This window comes from Myotis lucifugus, unplaced genomic scaffold (genome assembly GCF_000147115.1).
Source record: "Myotis lucifugus unplaced genomic scaffold, Myoluc2.0 scaffold_31, whole genome shotgun sequence".
NCBI classification, from domain to species: domain Eukaryota; kingdom Metazoa; phylum Chordata; class Mammalia; order Chiroptera; family Vespertilionidae; genus Myotis; species Myotis lucifugus.
In genome coordinates, this window is record NW_005871079.1 from 1,978,565 (window position 1) to 2,005,110 (window position 26,546).

General features: G+C 41.4%; 2 protein-coding genes across 3 annotated transcripts in view; one reads left to right on the plus strand and one right to left on the minus strand.

Annotated features, from left to right (window-relative positions):
• ABHD17B (abhydrolase domain containing 17B) overlaps positions 1–23,284 on the minus strand; it is a 43,978-nt gene extending 20,694 nt beyond the window's left edge. The window contains exon 1 of the mRNA XM_006086803.2: positions 22,660–23,284. The gene's annotated coding sequence lies outside the window, so the exon portion shown is untranslated. The remainder of the gene's footprint in view (positions 1–22,659) is intronic.
• Positions 23,285–23,407: 123 nt separating this feature from the next.
• The window catches only part of CUNH9orf85 (chromosome unknown C9orf85 homolog), a 44,007-nt gene continuing 40,868 nt past the window's right edge, over positions 23,408–26,546 (plus strand). Inside the window, exon 1 of one of the 2 annotated variants that reach the window (XM_006086805.3) lies at positions 23,408–23,844. In XM_006086805.3, coding sequence (XP_006086867.1) covers positions 23,743–23,844 — 102 coding nt within the window. In that variant the 5' untranslated portion in view covers positions 23,408–23,742. The remainder of the gene's footprint in view (positions 23,845–26,546) is intronic. The other variant, XM_023752363.1, reaches the window with a different exon arrangement.

A 26,546-nucleotide genomic window follows, 5' to 3' on the forward strand; every position in this document is an offset into this window, starting at 1 on the left:
ATAAATTCACAACTTTGTTGTTTTCTTCTGAGATTCTAAAGTTACTTTAAAAAGGCAAATTTTATAGTTAAATTTAGAAACTGATATATTTCAGTGGTATTTATGTGTGTAAGAATTCTAGGAAGTCTTTGAATGTAAAAGCTTCAATATTGTAAAAATTCTATTTTATAAAATGTAATTTTGAGAGCAGGCAGCATCAGTTTGCAGTAACACCTACAAAACCCCCCAGGTGGATTTGTCATTTGGATTAACTGACAGCTTAATACTTTTAAGTGATACTCTGTTGGGATGTTGATGAGTGGCACTGAATCTAGAAATCAATTTGGGAAGAACTAAAATCTGAGTGTTAGTATTCCTGACAATATATCTCTATTTTTTACATCTTTTAAAATATCCCATTTTCTAATTGTTTGCTGATGTACAGAAATGCAATACATTTTTGTGTGCTGACTTAATATACAACAAGTTTGCAAATTCTTATTGTCTCATTACTGTTTCTTGCTTTACTGCACTGGCTGGGATACCAGTACACTGTTGAGTAAGCTCCTGGTCTTCAATGGTGAAACAATGATGGTAGTATAACGTTTCCTGTAGAATTTTTATGGCTATCCTTCAGAGATTAAGAAAGTTTCCTTGGCCTGGAAGATGTGGCTTAGTGGTTGAGTGTCGACTTATGAACCAGGAGGTCATGGTTTGATTCCCAGGCATGGCACATGTGCAGGTTGTGGGGCTTGATCCCTAGTAGGGGGCATGTAGGAGGCAGCCAGCCAATTAATGATTATCTCATCATTGATGTTTCCATCTCTCCTTTTCCCTCCCTCTCTGAAATTAATAAAAAAATTTTAAGTTTCTTTTTTTAGCAGTTTTAATGGAATAAATTTCACAAAAACCACTTGGCATTCTTGGAATAATCCTAATTTGATGATAATGTATACTTTCATATACACTGGTAGATTCACTTTGTTAATATTTTGCACAGAATATTTTATCTTCATCAGTAAGAGTGGTCTTTAATTGTCCCCTTTCATACGTCTAAGGTTTTTGTATTAAGGTTATGCTAACCTAATACAATTTAGTTGAGGAGTGTTCTCTCTCTATGCTAAAGAAAAATTAGTTACATCTTCTTTAGCCAATAATTAGTTTACTATGACATTTTTCCCTAATGATTTTGTGTTCTCTGTTGTTTCTTGCTATTCTTTCCCTCAGTGTTAAATGAACTCTTTTTAAAAACTTCTCTAGTAAGAGTTGTTCCAGTGAGTAAATGGTATCTCACAAAACAACAGTGTCAATTTCACAGAAACTAATAAAATAAGTCTTTTTTTAAAAAATACATTTTTATTGATTTCAGAGAGGAAGGGAGAGGGAGAGAGAAAGAAACACCAATGATGACAGAGAATCACTGATTGGCTGCCTCCTGTACACCCCCTACTGGGGATCGAGTCCTCATGTGCCCTTCACTGGAATTGAACCCGGGATCCGTCAGTCCACAGACAGACGCTCTATCCACTGAGCCAAACTGGCAAGGGCAATCTAATGTATCTTAACTGAACAATGCCTGATATACAGTAGACTTTTAGAGTTTATAGATTTAACATTCAGTGTCAACTACTAGAGGGCAAATGAAGAGGCCTATCCCTGCAATAAAGTATAATTGGACTACTACCCTTCTCTCAGAGCAGCTTTAAAAAATTAGTGAAATAAGAAGACCTAACACAAATCTAAAATTCAAACTGAGAGGTTGTTTGCTGCAAAAATGAGTAAGAGGTGCCATAATTAGTAACAGAATTCTACCTCCAAGCTTTAAATCTGGCCTTGAATTAGTTTCTGTGAAAACTTGGCAGGCTCCCTGTTAGCATGGACATGGGGATGGGAGTGGTGTTGGTGGTACAGAAACCACTTGGAATATGAACAGCTTAGAGCCCTTGAACAGCTCCTTCCCTACCTGGGGACATAAAGGAACTTATGGCTAATGTGGCTGCATCTCAGGATTTTACATTTCACCCTTCTTTTTGAACCCTCTTATTCAAGCCTGATTTTTCTGTGTCTTGTTCTGTTACTTTCTATCTGAATTTTTAGTTTCTGTCCATCCACCTGATACAGAGGTTCTCCCTTCAATCTTGAGGGCTTGGGTTAAGTTTTATTTCACTTTCAAATCACCCTCAGCCCGGTGCTTTATGTTGCTCAAATCTTACCACATACACAACCTTAATCAGTCACCTGATCTCCTATACCAGTGGTTCTCAACCTTGGCTGCACATTAGAATTACCCGGGCATCTTTTTAAAATCCTGATTTCTGGGCCTCATCCTCCGGAAATTCTGTTTCTTTGTTATGGGGTGGGGACACAACATTAGTAACAAACAGAATTTCTGGAAGATGAGGCCCAGAAATCAGGATTTTAAAAAGATTCCCATGTGATTCTAATGTGCAGCCAAGGTTGAGAACCACTGTCCTATACTAAAGCTTCTACTTGGATAGAGGGAAAAAAGAGAGTGATACAAAGAGGGCACTGAATAGAGCCAGGCAAACAGGTTACTGTGTACCTTGTTAGAGGGGAGATTTGTTACTAGTCTGAGAGCCACTAGGTCCATTGGGGACCCTAGGTGGCCTATAATTGAAAAGATTTGAAGTCAAATAAATATATGTGTATTGGACTTACTGGAAGTAAGAAAAATCATAATTCTGCTTCAAGGAGACAGGCCATTTAAACAAGGACAGGCCATCTGAAATGCCTCAATTCTGTAAGAAACATGCCTCTGATTCATCTTCATAGAAAATAAACAGCATGTGGCCAGGCAGTTACTGAATTTCCCCAGAGCAAACAGGATGTGGGGGGTGGGGAAAGGGTATGAGAGCTGTGCATGTGGCTGATAGCACATTTTCCAGGAGGATTCCCCTAAACAAAGGGAGGTGGAGACAGCTCAGAAGGTCTCAGCCCAATATTTTAAATGGCCCAATGGGAGACAGCAAGACCTAGGCAACGTATTAAGAAACAGGTGACCAAATAGTACTTAGCCAATGAGGAACTGGATGGGGGACTAAATAAATACGCTATGTTCCCTGCCCCAGGTGTGTGCTGTACAATGGACACCAGCTCTGGAGAGTATTATTAAAAGTCTCATTTTGGCCATGTTCCTGTTTCCCAGTCCATCATTTGATATTCGGACAGGTGAGCCATTTCTCACAATTCTATCCAGGAAATAAGCCAGGATGGCTGGTTCTAAGATGATCCCTCTTTTTCTGTTTCATTCTAGGCTTTTCACATCCCTAAAAAGTTTCCCTTTGAATTATTAGGAGGCATGATAAATTGCTGAGCACTGGGAAGCTCTGTAGAGCTTGTAATGGAGACTAAAACTTACCACTATCCAACAAGCTACTATTACTGATGGGTAGTCAGTAGATAAGTGCATAAGGTTGTTACATAAACTATCTGCCCTAGAGGTCTGAGAGGTACTTTGAGCAGCATGCTACTTCTCTACTATCTTTTAGTGCTGGGGCTCAGTAGAAATAATCAATCCCATTGATTGGAATTTCTTTCCTCCTTCTCCCCACCATTTTTATTTATTAGTTTCAGGGGTTTCCATCAATGAGATGTTCTTAGATCTGGAAGCCAAGAAGTAACCCCTTAAGAACTGACTAGACCAAATACTTAATGTCTAAGGCCTATATCCTGGCCAAATGGGTATATATACTATCTCTCAGGGTCGAATGATCCTATATAATAAAAAGGTAATATGCAAATTGACCCTAATGGCAGAATGACCAAGAACAACTGGTCGCTATGACACACACTGACCACCAGGGGCCAGATGCCCAATGCAGGAGCTGCCCCTTAGTGGTCAGTGCACTTCCACAGGGGGAGCGCCACTCAGCCAGAAGCCAGCTCATGGGTGGCCAGCGCAGCAGCGGTGGTGGGAACCTCTCCCGCCTCTGTGGCAGCGCTAAGGATGTCCGACTAACAGCTTAGGCCCGCTCCCCACAGGGCTCCCGGGGGCTCTCAGTCTGCCAGAGGGATGTCTGACTGCCAGCTTAGGCCCAATTCCTTGGGGAGCAGGCCTAAGCCGGAAGGTGGACATCCCTCAAGGGCTCCTGGACTGCAAGAGGGAGCAGGCCAGGCTGAGGGACCCCCCCCCCGAGTGCACGAATTTTCATGCATTGAGCCTCTAGTGTTTTTATATCCTTCTCTCAAGATTCTTCTTACTTTTGTAGCATACCAGTGTGGACAGAATCAGCTCCACCAACCTTAATCAGTGACAAATTAGGAATTATGCTTGTTGCTGTTCCTTCTGCCCTCTTATACTAAATTTGACTAAACATAGGGATGGGTGAAGGTCATAAACCAATAAAGATCTGTGAGGTAGAGAAGTGCTACATCACATCACCTTCCTTTGCAAAGTCTAAGCAATATGAAGAATGTATCACGCCCTTCAGCCTTATGAGTTGTTTCTTACTAACATCCTTAATGCTTAATGAGTTATTTCTTACTCACATCCTTTACCCCCCAAAATAATGTATCAGAATAACAATGCAGTATTATTGCTCTCAGACTTGACAGCAGACAAACCCTTATCTGGATGGTTCTGAGGTAGGTACTATTTAATAAATTCCATGAAAAATCAGTTAATGTGCTACCAGCTTGGGGTCAAACCTGGAAATTACCTTATTTAGACAGCAACAGCACTATTAAAAGGATGTGTGGTTCTATGAACCCTGAAACCAAATGCAAAGGATCCAAAACAGTTAATATTAATGACCTGAAAACTCTCTTATATATATAAAAAAGAGGTTATGATTTAAGATTTGTTACATATTCATTTTATGTTTCTCAAATCTTACCACATACACAATCTAGAATAGCTGCAGTATCTTAATTTCTTCAGAGGTATTTGGAAAGATAAAAGAATGCTTCCATTTTGCACCTCATTTGTGGTTAAGATGAATGTCTCCAATGTTGCACTGAAGCATTTTTGTCACAAAAGGAAATCAATCTGGATCTTAACCTATCTACACCTGATTCTGTAATTCTCATTCTGTTCCTAAGTTCTATATAATTAATATTCTAGACCGGTGGTCGGCAAACTGTGGCTCGTGAGCCACATGCGGCTCTTTGGCCCCTTGAGTGTGGCTCTTCCACAAAATGCCACGTGTGGGCACGCATGTACAGTGCGACTGAAAGTTCGTGGCCCTTGCGCGGAAGTCGGTATTTTGTGGAAGAGCCACACTCGAGGGGCCAAAGAGTCTCATGTGGCTCACGAGCTGCAGTTTGCCGACCACTGTTCTAGACTCTAGACAGGAATTTCCACTTCGTTATCCAATTTTCAATTGATTTGTTTTCCTGTGGGCACAATCCAGATTACAATTCTGGTAGCAGATTTATTCCTGGCCTGGGAATATACCTTGACTGGGCATTATTCCTAGCTTTGTTACCTACCCAGTGGAGGTTTCAGAGAACTCAGTCAAGACACATCATAAGTTTAAAAAAACACCTTAAATCTTTATTGAAGGAAGACTTACAGATACTGGGGAATTTTCATCTGTGAATATAATGAGATACTGGATATTTGGTAAGTCTACCAGCTTTTCCTAGTAGAAGACCTGAGAAAAAGGTACTAATCTATCTATCTATCTATATATATAAAAGGTTAAGCAACCAAAGAACTGTAACAACCAGAACGACCAGACAACTGGCCGGTAGTTATGATGCGCACTGACCCAGACCTTGCTGCTGGGGCCCTGACAGCCCCAAATCTGGTTCACCCACACCCCGGACCCAGACAGGAGAGAGGAGGGAGTCCGATTCCTCGCGGAATCAGCTATTGGTTAGCTTGCTGCTGGACCAACCTCGCACGGTCCCTCCCCCCAGCCTATCGGCCCCGATTGCCAGCCAAGCCGAGGGACCCCACCTGTGCACGAATTCATGCACTGGACCTCTAGTCCTATATAATAAAAGCCTGATATGCAAATTGTCCACTCGGGCGGTCATTTGACCAGGAGTTCCACAGCTCACTATGACATGCATTGACCACTAAGGGGAAGCGTAGAACATGGTGTCAGCGACATGGTGCTAGCAGTGGGTGGCAGTGGAGGTGCTGCTGGTCCCAATGGACCCCAGTGAAAATGAGACCACGGCAGGATGGTGGAGCAGGTGAGCTGGTGATGCCCGGACAAGGCGGGTGTGAGTGGGGGCCTGATCGCCCCACCGATCGTCCTGCAGACAGCGACCAGCGGCAGTGGCGGGGGGCCCGGCCCAGATCGATTGCCCCGAAGATGGCAACTAGTGGCGGTGGCGGAGGGAGGGGCCTCCATCCGGCTCCCAGGCACTGAGGGAGCGGGCAAGGGGCCCAGCCCTGAATGATCGCCCTGCAGATGGTGACCAGCAGCTAGCAGGCCCTGATTGTCTGAACAGGGCCGGGCCCCAGGCTGGGATGGGGAACTGGGGGTGGATGACAGCGACCAACCTCCTGAGGCACCTGGGCTGGGGGCTGAGACCTCTCACTGGCTACCTGGGGGAGGGGGTGACGGGGACAGAGGTGTGGTGAGAATTTGGGGTGTCTGCCGAGCTCGCTCTCACTCCCCCTGCTAACCTCCCCCAGGACGCCAGGGCTCGCGCACCGGGGAAGACCCCACACTCAGGTACCGGTGCCTGTGAGGAGCCTGCCCCGCAGCCGCTGGGACTGCAGGGGCTGGTCGGGCTCCCTGTGGTTCCTGCAGGAGCCGGTATGTGAGGCCGGCCAGGAGCAAGCGCGCTGCCCACCTGGCACCCGTGCAGCGCTGCTGGGAGGCCCAGAGGCCCATGCTGCACCCCGGCCTGCAGCATCCTGCCGTGCTCACTGCGTGGGGACTCAGGCGCCATGACTCAGGCAGAGGGGGGTGCGCAGGGTCCCAGAGGTCAGCTGGGACCTGCCCTTCCACGCCAGATGCTCACGCTTCGATCGCTGGCCAGGCCTACGGACTGCACCCATGAACGAATTTCATGCACGGGCCTCTAGTAAATTAATAATAGTTGGTGTAGAGGGGCTTCAACCACTCTATTTTATTATCTTCTTACAATCCTGTCATACATGAGATATGAAGTCACCCAGCAAGGAATAAATGATTTCCTAAGCTATAAAACCAAGGCTGTAACAATATCAAGGGCTGGAGAAAACCAGGTGCCCCTTGTCACAAGTGAGGAAGAAATGTTAACTATCATTTATTTTAAAAATCAGAAGAACTACTGTCTAAATTTAGCAATGTATAAGGTCTGCTCCTCCCTACTACCCCCTCCCCCAATTTTCAATAACTAGCCTGTAGTACAGTATGAAGAATCCCAGTCCATGAATCAGGAAGGCTGGATTCTAGTCCCCACTCTAACACTAACTAGCTCTGAGGCATTAGGGAAGTCACTTTACTTCCTTCCTTGAACCTGTTTCTTTACTTCTTATGTAAAGGTTTGAGTTCAACAGCACTTAAATTACACTCTAGCATATAGGCGTCTTAATTTTGAATATAAGTATAAAGTAGCAAATAACTAAGAGTGTCTGTTCTTTGGATTCTTAGGCTTTCTTCTCTTGTTATCAGAAAGGGGACCTGGCCCTGAAAGGGTCTGGAAGGGCTGGGAAATGAGCCTAGGCTTGCTGCTTTGGCTAAGAAGTCAGAGAAAAGGGGGCCTTGGAGACAGGTTCAGGGGATTTGCCCCAGATGAACTGCAGCTGCCCTGGTTGCAAGCCCTATGGGGTCCCTTAGAGTTTAGGAGATGCATGCCTGAGGGGGAAAGAAGTGGGGGGAAAGGTTCAGGTGTGCTCCTGGGAGGGAGAGGGCACACTGGACCTTCGTTTTGAGGGGTTTTAAAGGCTGGGCGTTTAGGGGAAGATCTCAATAGAATATTTTTCAGCTTTATGATGATGTACTAAAATGAGGATTATTCTCAACTTCATCTGTCCTTGGGTATGGTTGGCAAATGGCACTAATTAGATTTCTGCCATCTCCCTGAGTAGGGTGATTTAAGCTATTTACCCTCTGGTTGGAGAGAGGTACAAACCATTTACTCTCAAGTGTCTCAGGTTTAGGGAAGATAGGATTTACTATATGGCTGCAAACTGCTGTTTAACTATCTGTCTCAAGTTTCCCTATTCCGCTTGTCTTGGCTTACTAACCTGTCTCACTCTCACTGAATGCATCCGGGCACTAATCTTTCTTTTCTCTGCAAGTTACCATTTTCCTTGGTTCCTTTAAATGTTACCTTCTACTTTGGGCTTTTGTTCAGAGACTCCTTTTTGAAAGAAAAGAAATTCCAACTGCCTTCTTTGTTATGATGACATTCCACCACTTTATAGAAGAGACAAATAAATGGAAGTGGACCAAATTTGTATACAAATATTAAACATTCTCAATAGGATCTTCCACTAGACCAGTTCTGAGCTGTAACCCCTTAAACATGTTTATATGGTGAAGGAATACAATTTAGGTTATTTAAATTAAGCCAGTTTTATCCTATAGCTTATCCTATATAATAAAAGCCCAGTGACCAAAACGGCATAACGACCAGAATGACCGCTCGACCAGTCACTATGAGGTGCACTGACCACCTCTCGGTCCCTCCCCCCAGGCCCGCAGGCTCCGATCACGAGATGGTGAATGGGCAAACGGTTGGTGGCAGTGGGGCGGGACTGGGGACTGGCAAGCAGGCAGAATGGCCGACCTCTTGGTCCCTCCCCCTGGCCCATAGCCTCCAATCAAAGGATGATGAACGGGAACCACAGGGAACCGGGGTGGGTGGCAGCAGGGTGGGACTGGGGACTGGCAAGCTGGTGGAAGATAGCCCTGATCGCAGGCTAGGCCTAGGGATTCTAACTGTGCACGATTTCGTGCGGTGGGCCTCTAGTTTATTAATAAAGCAGTACAGAGAAGAGCAGATATAAATCTGTTTAAATATACAAGAAAAACAAAGTCAAATGTCTTTGGAATGGACCAGAATACAATTTCAACTGCTCCTAGATATCATTTTGAAAGAGAAATTTTATCAACCACGGGGACAACAAAACCACAGAATTGCATGATAAGCAGCATATAAGTATATTTCTCGTATCTATCAATCCCTTCTCCATATATATAAAACCATTTTAGTAGGGATACAGAAGGAGTTGTGACATTTATGTAACATCAGTATAACAAGGATCATTACCTTTCTTTACACAGATTGTAATATGACTAGTTTATCTATCAACTGTATAACTATCTACATAAACTGCCATCTCTACCACTTCCTTTTCCTCTGGTTGCCAGTTGCCTCCCTTTAGTTATTTATACTCATCTGCAAGTCAAGGTTTGAAGAAGTACCACTATGCACTCTTAAAAAATGTGTAACAAACACTAGTTATTCTAAGTTGTGCTTAATTCCTTTCCTGGACTCAACAAACCAACATTTGCCAAGGTTTCTTAGAACACTGAAATTTTACCTTTTGCATGGTGTATAATAAGAATAGAATAATTATTTCAAAGAAGGTGTAAGTACCTAAGAAAATAAAAACAACATATTTAACAGAGTTGAGTCAGTTTTAATTCTTTAAGACTTGGGGTAAATCACTTGTAGTCTGGCCAGTGGAGCTCAGGGTTTGAGCTATACCGGCCTATGAGCCAGGAGGTCACGGTTTGATTCCAAGTCAGGCACATGCTGGGTTGCAGGCTCGATCCCCATTAGGGGGTGTGCAGGAGGCAGCTGATCAATGATTCTCTCTCATCATTGATGTTTCTATCTCTCTCTCCCTTCCTCTCTGAAAGCAACAAAAATACAGTTTAAAAAAAAAAAGTATGACAGTGAGAAAAAAACAAAACAAAGAGTACATGGTGGAGAGGAAATAATTAAGAAATGAATAATGATGGTTTATATTGCAAAATGTGTAAACCACATCCTTTAGTTAAATATCAATACTTAACTACACTTAAAAGTAATTTTCTCCAATTTGGTAACATGTTTAACTTTCTACTATGCAAAATAAAGTTATTATTGATTTACTGGATATTTCAGTTAATAAAAATGTTGTCTTATAGTTTAAAGACACAAGTAGCAAACAAGTAAATATTGTAGACTCTTATTTTTTTGGTAGACTTTTGTTCTTTTAGAGACAATTTCTAGAGTACGTCTGAGAAGGAATTATTTTAGGTGAAACTGACAGAATAATATACTGATACTATATGCCAAGTAATGCACTGGGAGAAGGATGGAAGGAAGGCAAACAGAGGTTGCAAAAAAACCCCCAAAAACAGTTGAGGCAAATCCTTAATACCTGATTTGAGAAGAATGTTAACAGCTAGTTTTTGGTAGCCTACATGTCTAATGTATCTCTGGAGTAAATATTTGTTTGGGATGAGGAAGAAAGCAATCATTAAAGATCATCCTTCCAAATGTCATCAACTCGGCTACTAAATATTATGCTACATACCATGAAATATTAAACTCATTAAATGTTTTTGGTATTGCATACAATTTTCAACTTTTGAAGCCCTGTTTCACATTATACATATCTCATCTTAATGAAATAAAGGAGTAGTAGAAACAGCACCAGCCTAGGAAACTCAAGTTCTGGTTATAATTTTATTTAAAGTGTTCTTAAGACCTTAACTGCCTCCATTATAATGTGAGATGACTGAACTATAGCATCTAGAGCTTTCTCCAGCAAGATTATTTTATTACTAGAAGCCTGATGCACAAAATTCGTGCAAGAGTAGGCCTTCCTTCCCCTCCTGCCGGCACCAGCTTCCCTCTGGCACCCAGGACCGGCAGGCACCTGGGACCCAGGCTTCCCTCGCAGCCCAGCTTTGTCCAGTCTAATAAGCATATTACACTTTTATTATTATAGATACTAAATCCTCCCTCTCCTCTCTAATTTGCCTGAATTTTTTTGACCTCTTATATCCTCTATTCATACATAATCTTTATTTAAACAACTAGAAATGGTTCTCTTTCTCTCCTTGCCTCTGCAGAAAGAGAAATCTTATTGTACAGTCTATTAAAAAAATAATCTAAAAGAGATATTTCTAAAGAAAAAAAGTAAAACCTGTGGGAGCATTACTAAGAACAAGTCAAAATAGTATCAAATAGTTTTCATTGACCTCAACTTCTTAAAGTCTAAATACAAAAAAAAAAAAAGAGAGTTCAATTGGGAAATCATTCAATTTCTGTCATCTTTAATTGTAAATGAACACATATAATTCTCTTGATTTACTATGGTTACATTTTCTACCATTTTATAGTAGTTCCCAGCTTTTACAAACAAAAGGGTTATGTGAATAAGACAACAGAAGGAACAACTCAAAATGTGTGAGTAGGGTAATAAATTACAGTTGATGTATGATATTATATTAGTTTGTTCTTTTACTTGGAACAGTCAGACATACATTTGATAATCTCTTTTGGGACCCTATAAATCAATTAGTATTAATTAAATATTGATTACCATTACTTCCTGAGAAGTGTCCCTCCCTTCACACATATTCTGGAGGTTTCCAATGCCTCTATCTAGCATCTTCCAAGACCATACCTAATCAGTTACCGTCTCTCTGTAGGTTTCATGCATTTTTAGCCTCTCCTGCTCTACTGGTTCATCTCTTCTTCAAGACTCAAAAATTAAAAATTTATAGAAAGTGTGTGTACTTATACTCTAATCACTATCTCTGAGTGTCCTCCAGAATCAAACTTCCCACTATTCCCCAATGGGCCCCAAATGAATTGTGATTTACATCTATCATCAAATTGTTAACCCATTTAGGATCACTGATGAATGACTTCTTATAATTTCAAAGTGCACTGGGTATTTCTCAGTCTCAATTTACAAGATTGTTTTGTGGTATTAAACACTACTTGTCCTTTCTTTCCTTCTTTTTTAAAAATATATTTTATTGATTTTTTACAGAGAGGATAGGAGAGGGATAGTTAGAAACATCGATGAGAGAGCAACATGGATCAGCTGCCTCTACTGGGGATGTGCCTGCAACCAAGGTACATGCCCTTGACAGGAATCGAACCTGGGACCTTTCAGTCTACAGACCAGTGCTCTATCCACTGAGCCAAACCGATTAGGGCCTTTCCTTCCTTTTTGTAATGAAGGAAATCTTTTATTTTCTGGTTACCTCCTTCAAAGGTTTTATTTGCTTATTTAATTAATTAAAACACACACACACAAAGACTGGCCATCTTTTGTCTTCTTATCTTTTGTCTAGCTCAAGACTTTAACTACTTCTTTGGTCATCTTTTGTTTTCCTGTCTTTTTATCTCAACCACCCCTATGGCTTTAACTACTACTTATCATTATACAATAATGATGACTAAATCTAAAAACATAAATCTCTAGCACAGACCTTTAGGTTATAGACCCTGAAAATCTCAGCATTTCCCTCCTTCTCCCTCTTATTTAATCCTATGTATCCCTCAATTCCTCCCAGTCACATCTTATTAGCTCAGCCACTTTTCATTCACTGTTATAAAATCACTAATATCTCATATCCCTCTAATCAGGGGTCCTCAAACTGCGGCCCGCGGAAAACATTTATCCGGCCCGCCGGGTGTTTTTGCTGCCGCTACCTGTTGCTTAGCAGCCAACTGTCCGGCTGCAGTGCGCATGTGTGGAATGTGCGCTGCACTCTCCAACTCCCCTCCTTCTCTCTGTCTCTTGACTCCTCCTCTCAGTCTCGGGTGTGATTGGACGAGTCACAAGCTTGCCTGTGCAGAGCCTGCTGCTGCCTGAGGACCGAGGTAAGAACAAGTTAGGATTTTTTTTTTTTTAAGTTAGGAGGTCTATTTTTTTTTTACTTTGCAGTTCGTAGACCCTTTTTTTTTGAAGTTAGGAGAGCCTTTTTCCAGAATGAAACATCTGAAATCTCCAACCAGATCTAGACTAACTGATGCACACTTGCATCACTTGTTACGACTAGCAGTGACAAATATGGAACCGGACATTGACCATCTCACTAGCCAAAAGCAGGTCCATAGTTCCCATTGAAATACTGTTAAGTTTGTTGATTTAACTTTACTTGTTCTTCATTTTAAATATTGTATTTGTTCCCGTTTTGTTTTTTTACTTCAAAATAAGATATGTGCAGTGTGCATAGGAATTTGTTCATAGTTTTTTTTTAAACTATAGTCCGGCCCTCCAATGGTCTGAGGGACAGTGAACTGGCCTCCTGTTTAAAAAGTTTGAGGACCCCTGCCATACATGATTTCCTCACTCTCTCTGCTTCCTGGACTCTATGCTTTTTGGGCACTTCCCCATTCATTCATTCTACTAAACATGCTGTTCCTCATTAAGAAAAATTATTTCTTGCTTCTACGCCTTTGTACACTGTTCCCATCTCTGTAGGTAAAATCCTTCCAAGGTAAAATTCTCCCCAACTTACACTCCTTTCTACAAATAAATGAAACAACTTTTGCTGTTGTTGTTGTTTTTTGTTGTTGTTGGTGTGTTTTGTTGTGTTTTTTTTTTTATAAAAGATTCTGTTTAAATTTTATTTCTACAGGGGCAAAAAAATCTCCTGAACCATGCTCACACTGACCATATAGATAATCTCTTCTGTTTTCGTATGCATGTATTAGCTCATGAGCCAAAATGTTTTCTTATGGATTCTAACCAAAAAATTGAAAGCCATTTATCCTTGTATAATTTTAAAAAGTCCTCACTCCTATTAACTTTACTGCCCTAAATCTTTATTAATAAAAGGGACACTAACGTCTGTTAAAAAAAATGAACAAAATATAACCTGTTGTGTTTCAGATATTAGCTTGCCAAATCAAGTTACTGATCAGCATTCTTTTCCTGCTGATAATTGATGTGCAGAGAATAATTTTTACATTTGGGGGTGGGAATGGTCAAGCTAGAGAGTAAAAAATTACCAGTACATCAAGCAGGACACTAATCAGAAACAAAGTATCTCGGTCACAGGTCTATGGATGACATTTCTGGGAAAAGTAGTATAGGAATTATTTCAATTGGTTTTAATTTTTAAAATGCATTTAAGATCAATCTTCTAAATTCAGAAATCAAACAAGTTTATTGAAATTTGTTAAAATATATTTTTATTGATTTCAGAGAGGGAGAGGGAGAGGGAGAAAGAGATAGAAACATCAATGACAAGAGAGAAACATTGATCAGCTGCCTCCTGCATGCTCCCCACTTGAGATGGAGCTCACAACCCTATCATATGTCCTTGACTGGAATAGAATCTGAGACCCTTCAGTCCGCAGGTGGATGCTCTATCCACTAAGCCAAACCGGCTAGGGCAGGGGTGGGCAAACTTTTTGACTCGAGGGCCACAATGGGTTCTTAAACTGGACCGGAGGGCCGGAACAAAAGCATGGATGGAGTGTTTGTGTGAACTAATATAAATTCAAAGTAAACATCATTACATAAAAGGGTACGGTCTTTGCCAAGACCGGTTTGGCTCAGTGGATAGAGCGTCGGCCTGCGGACTGAAGGGTCCCAGGTTCGATTCCGGTTAAGGGCATGTACCTGGGTTGCGGGCACATCCCCAGTGGGGGTGTGCAGGAGGCAGCTGATCGATGTTTCTCTCTCATCGATGTTTCTGACTCTCTATCTCTCTCCCTTCCTCTCTGTAAAAAAATCAATAAAATATATTAAAAAAAAAAAAAAAAGGGTAGGGTCTTTTTTTTTTTTTTAGTTTTATTCATTTCAAACGGGCCAGATTCGGCCCGCGGGCCGTAGTTTGCCCACGGCTGGGCTAGGGCAAGTTTACTGAAATTGATAAACTGATGATCTCTTCTATTTTTATTCTTGGAGACACTGGCTTTACTTCAGGTTTGTTGGGACTGGAATGGAGAATTGCCTACACCAAGCTAATGAGATTATTTCAACCCCTTTCTTATTCATCCTGACCTACATTAAGCATATATTTATTTTCTTAACCCTATGTGACTACATCCTAAAAATAAATCTTAAATACTCCAAGACAGCCATAATAAAAAGAATTTGTTCAGCACTATGTATTTTCAAGGGTAAAGACCTCTAACTATTGCCAATCCTAATGTCACCTCCTTAGACAATGTGAGAAACTTAATGAGGGAAAACTGAAAAGAAAGTCCTAACTTAAATATTGTTTTGTGTCTTAATGATTTTCCCAAGGCTATGATCTAACAATATAACATAAGCCACATAGTTTTGCTTTTATAATTTAGTCAATTTTAGCAATACTGCAGAAAGAAAAAAAGGGGAACAGAATGAAAATATAGCCAAATGTAATCAGATTTGATCCAAATTCTACCTGACTTCCTGTGTCACCTTTATACTATTTTTTAGCTTCAATTTCTTCAAGTGCAAGATGATACATATCCACTGTCTCCATCACAAAAATGATGTGTGGTGATTAATGAGTTAATACCTATAATAATACAATGTGGAGCTCTAGCATAAAGACTCTATAAATAAAAAACTTTTTCTCAACAGATCTGCATGAGATGATTCTCAAATAAAAACAGGTGTGAAGGTAATTTATAAATTACTGTGTTAATGAAATATATTACCACACTGACTGGTTCTTCTCATTAATATTTGTGAATGGGTAGGATAAAATTACAACTAGACACAGGTTATTATACAGGCCAATAAATGCTATGAAAATATAGAGTGCTACATGAGAACTAGGTGGGGGTGGGAGGTAGATGCTTTCACTTATCATCTCCTTTATCTTAATAATACTTTTCTCAGCTTATCATCCTTTTACACATGAGGAAATCAAGGCTTTAGGTTGTTAAGTCAATTAATTTGTCTATGTTCACACAACTTAAGTGGGAGAGCCAGGAACACAGGTTTAACTTAAAGACTACACTAGCTTCACTCTTCCAAGTTTTAGCTGTCTTCTTCATGTATAGCTAATGCCCTCAATGCACATTTCAGCTCATTCTCCCTTTCTCAGAGACCTACCCTAATCATTCTATTTAATAATTCCCTGTACCCTTCTCTCCTTTTTCTTTAGAAGTGTTTATCACTTTCTTGTGTGTGTGTGTGTGTGTGTGTGTGTGTGTGTATATATATATAAATAATTTTATTTATTGTGCACATTGCCTATGGCCCTCTGCTAGGTAGTAAGCTCTAGAAAGTTAGGGACCTTTACTTCCTTTGTTTATATATCTATCTCCCCAAACCTGGAATAGTTATCAATCCACAGTAGACTGGCCCATTATTTCCTTTCCACTTTTCATCTTTACCTGTATGCAAGAACTTGTTAACCATCCTTGCTTTTAATTCTTGGGGAAAAAATCAGGGCCTATATCTGAACCAAATTAACATTAAGATATTATTTACATTTACTCTGAAATTATATTTTAAAAAGTAGGGTCATAAGAATCATTTTAAAAAATTCTAGCCAGAATAAAAAAGTGATGAAAAGACATGTAAAATCAACTGTGAAGTGTGGAATGTGGAGGATACAAATGATAGATCAGTACTTAAGAGTGCCCGCTCACTTTCTATGATGTTTTAGAGACTAAATGTGAGTCACAGATGAAACACAGAAATCAGAGTATTTTGAAGCAGTGGTTCTCAAACCTTACAGATTTCAAATTAAAAAGAAAAGTTGGAATGACAGAGATAGAAACATCGATGAGAGAGAAACATCATCAATTGGCTGCCTCCTGCACATCCCTTACCAGGAATCGAGCCCTAAAGGAGGCATGTGCCCTGACCAGGAATCTAATCATGACCTCCTGTTCAGAGGTCAATGTTCAACCACTGAGCCACACCTTCTGGGCTAAAGGTTAGTCATTTTTATTAAGCAAATTTAGATTCATAAATACATTATTACATAAAAATAGTTCTATGTAAATTTAAGATCTAAATGTGAAAAAGTAAAACTTTTAAAATAAGCTATAACAGAACCCATAACCTCAGGATAAAGAAAACCTTTAAAGAGAAAAAGCACAATCATAAAAGAATAAATTTGACATTAAAATTAACAATATATTTAAAGTGAAGAGGCATGCTAAAAACTAGACAGATATTTGTAAAGCCTACCAAGTATTTTTACCAGAGTATATAAAAAGCATTTACAAATCAATAAAATGAACAATCCCATAAAAAAAACAAGTAAGTAATGTATAGAAAAAGGAATGCGAATGGCTAATAAAAGAGTTCTCAATTACAGGTCATCTAATTGGGGAGATGCAAATGAAAACTACAATGGGGTACTATTTCATACTCAGAATGCAGAAACTTAAGAAGTCTAAAGTATTTGGAAGGTGGGAAAATAGATTTTCTCATCCATTATGGAAACAAACACTTTGGAGAGAAAACTGGTAGTTTAAAGTTGAATCTACACTGTGTTCTAGCAATCTACTACTAGATTTGTATCCCAGGCCAATCTTACTCAATGTTGGCTTTTAGTTGTTATAATGAATGGTGGGCACTACTGAACAGATGCCGGGATGCCAAGCACTCTTGGTGTGTAGAAAGAATGCTGCCCCATGTCCCATATCTCTGGAATGTTCTGCTGGACACTAAGGTCAGATATTTATAAACAGGACTTAACACAAAATATAGTTTTGTTTTAATATAGATGTAGATTTTATAGAATGCAACCACTATTTAAAGAGCTAAGACTGCACTTTTATTTTTGTTCAAACTTTACTGAAAATAGTTTGTTATTTCAGAAACTTATTTTTCATCATCAGTACCACCACTGGTGTTTGAATGGCTAATTCAACACCTGTTTTAATCTGCACTAGTAGCTGTCCTATTTATTCATGGTGATACTACCCATTGGTGCAAAGCAGCTGACAACTACATTTCTTCTAGCAGTGCTTCTTATACTTTAATGTGCACACAAATCACCTGGGACTCTTGTTCAAATTCAGCATCTGAGTTAGTAGAGTAGGGCCTGAACTTCTGATTTCTAACAAGCTCCCAGAATTCTGATGTTACTGGTCTACTATCATACTTGGTAGAAAGATTGAGTGTGGTTGAGCCCCAGCATTTACAGAGCAAAATGTATTACTTTGTTATAAATTACTTTTTATATTTTAGTAAGGGCATTACTTTCCTTAAAATATGAAGTAAGGTTGTTATTATGAATTTCTTTTTAGCACAGTACCAGGTGTACTGGTTATTAATGCTGATTTTTTTAAAATATATATTTTATTGATTTTTTTACAGAGAGGAAGGGAGAGGGATAGAGAGTCAGAAACATTGATGAGAGAGAAACATCGATCAGCTGCCTCCTGCACACTCCCCACTGGGGATGTGCCCGCAACCAAGGTACATGCCCTTGACGGGAATCGAACCTGGGACCCCCGAGTCCACAGGCCGACGCTCCATCCACTGAGCCAAACCGGTCAGGGCTAATGCTGATTTTTTTATGGAGTTACACATATGTTGATATATATGCGATTTGATATGTATGCTATTTTGTTGTATTGACAAGCTTCAAAACTTCATATGTCAAATTTTCTGAAGGTGTTAACATCATAGATATTTTTACGCTTAAAAATGTCGAACTTTGTGCCAAAAAAAAGAGCATTTGCGGGAAGTTTTAATTCGTTACTTTATTTTGAAGTGCTGCTGAAAGTTATTGTATACTTCGGGAAGCTTATGGTGAACATGGTCCATCTCAAGATACGTGTGAATGCTGGTTTAAACGCTTTAAAAGTGATGATTTCGATGTGAAAGACAAAAAACGTCCAGGTCAACTGAAAAAGTTTGAAGACCAACAATTACAAGCATTATTGAATGAAGATGCAAGTCACACTCAAAAACAACTTGCAGCCAAAACCGGTTTGGCTCGGTGGATAGAGCGTCGGCCTGCGGACTGAAGGGTCCCAGGTTCGATTCCGGTCAAGGGGCATGTACCTGGGTTGCGGGCACATCCCCAGTAGGAGATGTGCAGGAGGCAGCTAATCGGTGTTTCTCTCTCATGGATGTTTCTGGCTCTCTATCCCTCTCTCTTCCTTTCTGTGAAAAATCAATAAAATATATTTAAAAAAAAAAAAACAACTTGCAGAAAGATTAAACATTGCTCAGCAAACAATTTCTAATCGTTTACAAGCAATGGGAAAGATTTTAAAGGAAGGAAAACGGGTGCCACATGAACTGATCGAAAGACAAATGGAAAATTGTAAAGTCATCAGTAACATGTTGCTTCAACGGCACGAAAGTCTTTTTTGCATCGAACTGTGACTGGTGATGAAAAGTGGATTTATTTTGAGAACCCCAAACGCACAAAATTATGGGTTGATCCAGGTCAAACATCAACATCGACTGCAAGGCCAAATCACTTGGGAAAGAAGACAATGCTCTGCGTTTGGTGGGATGAGGAAGGTGTGGTGTATTATGAGCTTCTAAAACCAGGTGAAACCGTTAATACTGATCGCTACCGACAACAAATAATCAATTTGAACCACGCTTTGATCGTGAAACGACCAGAATGGGCCAGAAGACAGGCAAAGTAATTTTGCTTCATGATAATGCACCATCACACACTTCAAAATCAGTTAAAGACACATTAAAAGATCTTGCCTGGGAAGTATTAACCCACCCGCTGTATTCTCCAGATATTGCTCCTTCAGATTACCACTTGTTCCGATAGATGGCACACGCACTTTCTGAGGAGCACTTCAAAACGTACGAAGAAGTGGAAAATTGGGTCTCTGAATAGTTTACCTCAAAACAAGAAAAGTCTATTGGGACAGTTTCCACAAATTACCTGAAAGATGGGGGAAATGTGTAGCTAGTGATGGACATTACTTTGAATAAAGCACTTTTGATGTTTCTCTTAAAATTATCGTGTTTTCTTTGATTACAAAATCCGCATTATTACCCGTACACCTCGTATTGGGGAAGTTACAAAACATGTCTATAAAAATGAGATATAGGGTCAAGAACCATTGCCCTAAGTAAATATATAAAAGAATATTCCCCACAAGACTGTTTAATAAGCAAACAAATGCAAAAACTAAAATAACCAACAAAAACTTGACATAATCACATAATGGAACACATACCATATTGCAGTACAAATAAAGAAACTAGAACTACCTGAATAAACACAAACAAATTTTAGCAAATTGAGTGAAGAAAGCTAGAGATACAATCATCATATTTAAATAGTCTTAAAACAAAGAAAAACTATATAATGTTCACGGATGTAAAGGTAGGAAGTATAAACATGGATAGGATGGATGCGTATCAATTTGGGTCAGTGATGAGGAATGAGGAAAAGGGTGTAGGAGGTATATAAAGTACTATGAGAAAGCTTCATTTTGTTTTGCAGTTTTATTTCTTCAAATTGGTAATGGATGCATGGATATTCATTATATTGTGTGTTGCCAATACTTATATTGCTATATTATTTGTCATTTCACCTGAATTGGCAAAAACTGTTGGGCCAGCCAAGTGTTTGAAAAACACTGCTCCCGAGGAAAGGATTTAGGAATAGATGTCAGAAAACTCAGCTTCAGGTCTCAATTCTGCATCTTACATATTGTGTAGCTTTAGGCAATTTGAATAATTAAGTACTCTGGGCTTTATTCCACCTGTATATGACATCGCTTTTCCCCTCTAACTCACAAAGCTGGTTGAGAGGCATATAGAGCAATGTATGTGAAAAATTTTTAACAGGGTAGGAAAGGCAGGCATAATTTTTGAGCATTAAGAGCAAATCTTTGGATATATTACAAATAAAATCTATCAGTAAATAAACCAACCAAGTTAATTTGTCACTCTCTTTTCTTGTCATCACTGATTCTAAAGATATAACCAATCTTAACATGGAAGAAACTTTGTCTACTAGTATAAATTCCTAAATGCATATAGATAGGCATTCCCCCTAATATAACTACTTTATGCCAATTCTTCACCAAGAAATTGAAATTCATAGCATCAAAACAAAATAAGAGAACTGCACTAAAAAGTACTATTTAAATGAAACAATCTGTCACATACCAGAGTAACTGTTGATTCTTATTGCCCTTACTATAAAGTGAGCAGGTGGCATGTTTTATTAGCCCTATATTACAAATGAAGAAACTGACTCAGATGTGGGATAGCTGGCCTGTAGACCAATTCAGTGACAGAACTTGGAACAGACACTAATTGCCTAGTTCTTCTGTGTCCATTAAGCAACCAAAACATTTTGTCACAGGGATACAGAAAATTCTTTGTCAGATGTTATTTCATGCACATTTCAAAATGGGCAAAAATACTCAAGAAAACAAGCCACTTACCTACAGTACCATACAGTGAGGGACAAAATTAGAACTGCCTTGCCTGGTAAAAATCTAATCCCATCCTTGCCAATTAACCTTATTAATACTACAGTAAGAGAAAAGAGAGATCAACATATGGATGAGGGTGCTACTCATTTCCTCCTGGATCTCAAAAAAACATAGCAATTATTACACAACAGAGATTTTATATTTTTTATTAGTGGAAACGTGGCTATCTCCACTGTTCAAGTAACCCACTACCCCTACTCCAAAAATAGAAATTGACCAACAAGCAAAGAGTTGGCAGTACCCAACTAGAACACTGCAATTATGATAACTATCAAAACACTGGTAATTATTAGATATTAGACATATCACCCATTTATGCTATAAAGAGACAAACTCTTTATGGAGAAGAGTTCATTTTCTTTGAAGTCTTCCTGTTAAACAGATGAATACTATTACAACAGGTACCTGACTTTTACTCAGACCCAGTAGGCTTCAAATGCTGGCAGAAGATATCCAAAATTCATTTTATTAATTGGAGCCTTAAAAATCAATAACTCATCTTGTGGATCAAGTATCATACAGTAACATCTTTTCATAAACACCCAAAATTTAAAGACCACCCTCCCTGTGTCCCGTTATTCACCCCTTTGCTTACCAAATCCACCTCACACTGACTTACAACAAAGCATCGTCTAAAACAAACTATGCTCTGGCATTGCCAGAAATTTCACCCTAGTAGACCATCATGAACATTTTTGTTTTAAACAAGAAGCTGGGTTCAATTCTCTTTACAAAAAAGCCCTTCACAACAATACAATCTAACTTGAAAAGAACTTTCGTTTCAGGATTAAAAAGCAAAACACCCAAACATCAACTCCAATTTTCCGATGCAAAATTCCTCCCCACTCCACCCCAGAGTTCGCAAACAGGCAAGACTCCGGGTCACCCGCCTCGAGAACAGGAACCCCGAGGCCCGGCAGCAATTCGCAAACCCCCGGGGACCCGGCAGGTTCGATCTCACACCGAGGCTGACACGCGAGGACACTCGGGAGAAAGCCTTCGGGCTCCGCGAATCTCACCGCGAACCTGGCCTCATCTCTCCGTCCGCGGCTAGAAACGCAAAGGCGGGGAAAGGAGACCTCCTCGGCCAGGGGGACCTCAGACCTTTCCCACCCCCGGGCCGGTCTCGCCCAGGCCCCCCGATTCCCGCCGCCTCGCCCTCCACGCGGACCCTCCTCTCCCTCTCCCTTCCCCGAGCCCCCTGGAGAACCCTCCCCCAAATCGGGAGGGGCTCCCCCGCCTTTCCCCGCGCCGAGTGGGATCCCGGTCTCCAACAACAAAGACGCATCTCGCTCCCCTCCCCCTGCCGGGCCACGGTTCGCCTCGACCCGCCCGCGCTGCGGCTCCGGGCCCTGCGCCCCCTCCCCACGCCCGGCCGCAGCGGCGCAGCCCCCCCGCCGCCTCACGCACCTGCACCGGAGGGGCCGCAGTCAAGGTGTCGGGCTGAAAGGGCCGGGAGAGAACCTCTGCCGACGCGCTGTCTTCCACGGGGCGCGCTCCGCGATGCCGCCGCCGCCGCCGGACTCTCCCGGCCTGCGGGCGGGACCGGCCGAGCAGAAGGGACGAGGGCTGCTGTGCCGGCGACGGGACCGAGAAAGGCGGCAGCGCCCGAGAGGGCCCGCTCGCGCTCCCTCCTCGCCTCCTCGCGCCGGCCCTGCTCCTCCACGCGGGCTCGCGTTCTGCTGACTAACGGCCCCGGCGCGAGGCGCTGGAGCTGCCGCCGCCGCCGGTTGCTCTCGGTCGGCCCTCCGGTCCCGAGCGGCCGTGGTCGCAGCTGCCGCCGCCGCCGCCGCCACCACCACCGCCGCCCTTTCTGGCACTGCAGACGCCACCCAGACCCAGCCAGGTGTTCCTTCTCCTTAATCCTCCCTTCTTGCTCCTGTTCAGCCTGCCAGCCGCTGGGCTCGCCCTCGTGGCGGGAGGGAGGCGGGAAGGGAACCGAGGGGCACCAGCAAAAGACTCGCTAAGCCAGGACTTGGTCACTGACGGGATGAAGATGCCAAAACTGACCCGGGCTCCAGCCTCCGAGCAGGCAGGGGGAGGGACGCCGTCCAGTTTAACCCGATTTCCACCAATCACAAGCCGCCCAGCGGAGTCGGGCGCCAGGAGAGGCTGAGCTGAGTCGGCAGGAGGCGGGGATTGCGGAAAAGAAGGGCCAATGGAAGCAAAAGTTCCCCGCCCCTCCGCCTTGATGGACATCCACGTTCGGACCAATGGGGGAATTGTCGCTTCGAAGAAAGCGGGATTTATCTGCGGAGTTGGAGAGAGAGGGTGAGCGGAGGGATCGAGTCTTGGCCTCGAAGAAGAGCCTCAAGTTGCCGAGGGACCGAGGATGTCCTTTGACCTCCGCGCGGCGTCACGTGGACTGACGGGGGCGGGGCGAGAAAGCTAGATCAGTTCCTTCCGGGTCAGTGACAGGCGTCCTCTCCACGAGGTCGTTCGTGGCTTCTTGAATCTTCCTACTCCCAGCGTTTGGTGGTTGTGATTTCGGCGATGAGCTCCCAGAGAGGGAACGTGGCCCGTTCCAGGCCTCAGAGACATCAAAATACGTTTAGCTTCAAAAATGACAAGTTTGATAAGACTGTTCAGACCAAGGTAGGACTCTGCCTGTCGCATTAGATCTGACTCCAGGAAGGGATGGTTCAGTGGAGGGGAAAGAGGAAGTGAGAGGAGCTGGCGAGGGCGAGCGTGGACCGCAGCCCAGAGTTAGTTTTGGCTGCAGTGCAGCCCTTTCTGAAGTGATGTTCCCACACCCTTTCTTTGACCTGGATGTGTTGTCTCCTCATGAATGTGTTTGGCAGTCAGCACTTCACTGATTGCACAAAGAGTGAATGGGTCCCTCATCAAACCTTTAAATGCAAATGGGTAAATTGAGCTCCCATCTGGATCACATATTTACAGTAGGAAAATGAGGATTGTGGCACGAGCGTCTCCTAAAATGTTGTGCCAACTTTATGCAGCAATTGTTTGTTTTTGGAAAACCCCACGTCCGTATGTGTGTAGGGAGAATGGGAAGGATTAAACGTTCTCAGCCCCGGTGCTTTCACTAACATAATGGGGATACGTCTCTTGTAAAGGTAGTTTGAGGATCGAATTGTTTGAGTAATGTAAAAATGCTTGTTTTGCTTTTTATAACTCATTTACTTCTTTAGCGGGATTTCTGCAACCTGCAAGAAAATTAAGACTGTCTACATAGCCACAGGTCCTGGGTTTTTATAAAGCTCCTAATTTGCTGTAGGTGTCTCCCCCTCCAACTTCTCCATAGCTGTATGGAGAGGAGATCATTGGAGACAAGGGCATCTTGGGGGCCACCTTCACATCAGATGAGCCTGATATTCACATAATCTGGAGTTCAAATTTACTAGGTGTGAAGCTTAAGTAAATTATTTTAATATTTAGTTTTTCTGAGCCTTACTTTAGTTTCAAATGAGAAACCTGGCAGGATTGTTGTGAGGCTAAATTAAATGATGTATATAAAAGGTCTAGATCATAATAAGTGTCCAACAAGTGATTAATTTCTCAACATTGAAATTAATGTTGGAAGCAAACTGATATAGTAACTCGGGGTCCCCTTTTCCTTTTCTCTTTCTGTCTTCACTAACTACAGATATTTAATGAGTACATTCCATGTACAAGGCCCTGTGCTTCAGTGCATACAATGTTAAAAAGAGTTGATATTGCTTATAGTTTACTGGGTCATTGGACAATAAGCAAGCACAAAGATGTATTGTTATGAATTATAATACATTCGGATGAGGGGGGAAGACAGTTCAGTAAAGAAGAATAAAGAGGGATATTTTCAATTAGGTGCTCAAAGGACCTCTTCTTTTCCTTAGGTTCAGATTCAGGAAAAAAACAAAACAAAACTGAAGCAACATTTGGGAATGTGGCTTTTCTCAAGTTTGTGTCTTAACATTAGGTAAACCTAAATAAAAGGCTGTGTTAATCCTAATAAATGACTGTCTGGTCCTGTATTCTTACTGTAAGTTTTGGCACAAGCAATTCTGATTGTTTTTCATCAGATGATAAGGCAGTTTTAATAAGTATTTAGCCACTATGTACCCTACTGTGCTTCTTGTACTTGTAAGTACAAGGCTTCTTGAACTTGTACTTCTTATGCTATCAGTTCTTTGTAGACTTCTTATACTTCTCATTGTCTGTTTCTTGGTGTTATCTAACAGCTGTGGCATTATAGTCTTAAATCTTTTCATGAGTCTCAAGTTTAATCACTAAGTTTTATTTTGTTTATCACTTTTATTATTCATTCCTTTGCTTCTTTTAAATTGTGAAGAAGTGCCCTGGCTCGTGTGGCTCAGTTTATTGGGCGTCTACCTGTGCACCAAAAGGTTTCTGGTTTGATTCCTGGTTAGGGCACATGCCCAGGTTTCGGGCTCTATCCCAGTAGGGGGTATGCAGGAGGCAATCTGTCGATGTTTCTCTCCCTCTCACTCCCTCTCTAAAAATCAATGAAAGTATTTATTAAAAAAGGTTTTTTAAAAATTGTGAGAAAGCCTCATTTGTCCATTGGTAGAAACACCAGGTGTTTTGTTATTGGAGATGCTGGCAAAAACAGCAAGAAATATTTTACTGAGGCAAGATCATTAGATTGATTGTTCGTCTGTCTAATGGAGGACTAATAATTGGCTGCATTTATAGCAAGTTCTTGAGCCAGTTAGATGCCGCTATCTAAAGCCAAAATTTTGTCGCAAGCATCTGACCCTGCTTTCATTCCTATGCTTTATTTCAGAAAGCTATTGGATTCAGTGACATCTAACAAAGAAAGAGTAATAGCTGCATGATCTTCTGTAACTCTCCTTAAAGGATTTTAGTTACAATTGATTACTTGTACCTCATTATTTTGTAGGAGATCTGCATTAGTTCTCCTTCTCCTTCTCTGCCAACCAGTTTGTCAGGACTTCACTGAAATTAGAAGATAGATAATGACAGATGTTTTATCGGGAAATTTATATAGGTAAAGCACCCATTCCCAAAAGTACAGACGGATAGCTGTCTTCGTATACTTGAATATTTTCTAGGAGAGTAGAGAAGCTTGTTCTGTGGCATTCTTTGTAACCAAACTTAGACCAACGGGTCAAACTAACAGAGGTAGGTTTTAGCTTAATATAAGGGAGATGTCTAATAGTGAGGAGCATGCATAGGATTTTTAAATTTCCCCTTGACTGGGATTATTTAAAAGAAGTCTCTATCGCCATTGGCCGGTAGTGCTGTCTTGGGACTTGAAGAGGTGGGGTGGAGGTGGAAATAGGATTAAATCTCTTCTAGTCATTTGGTACTGA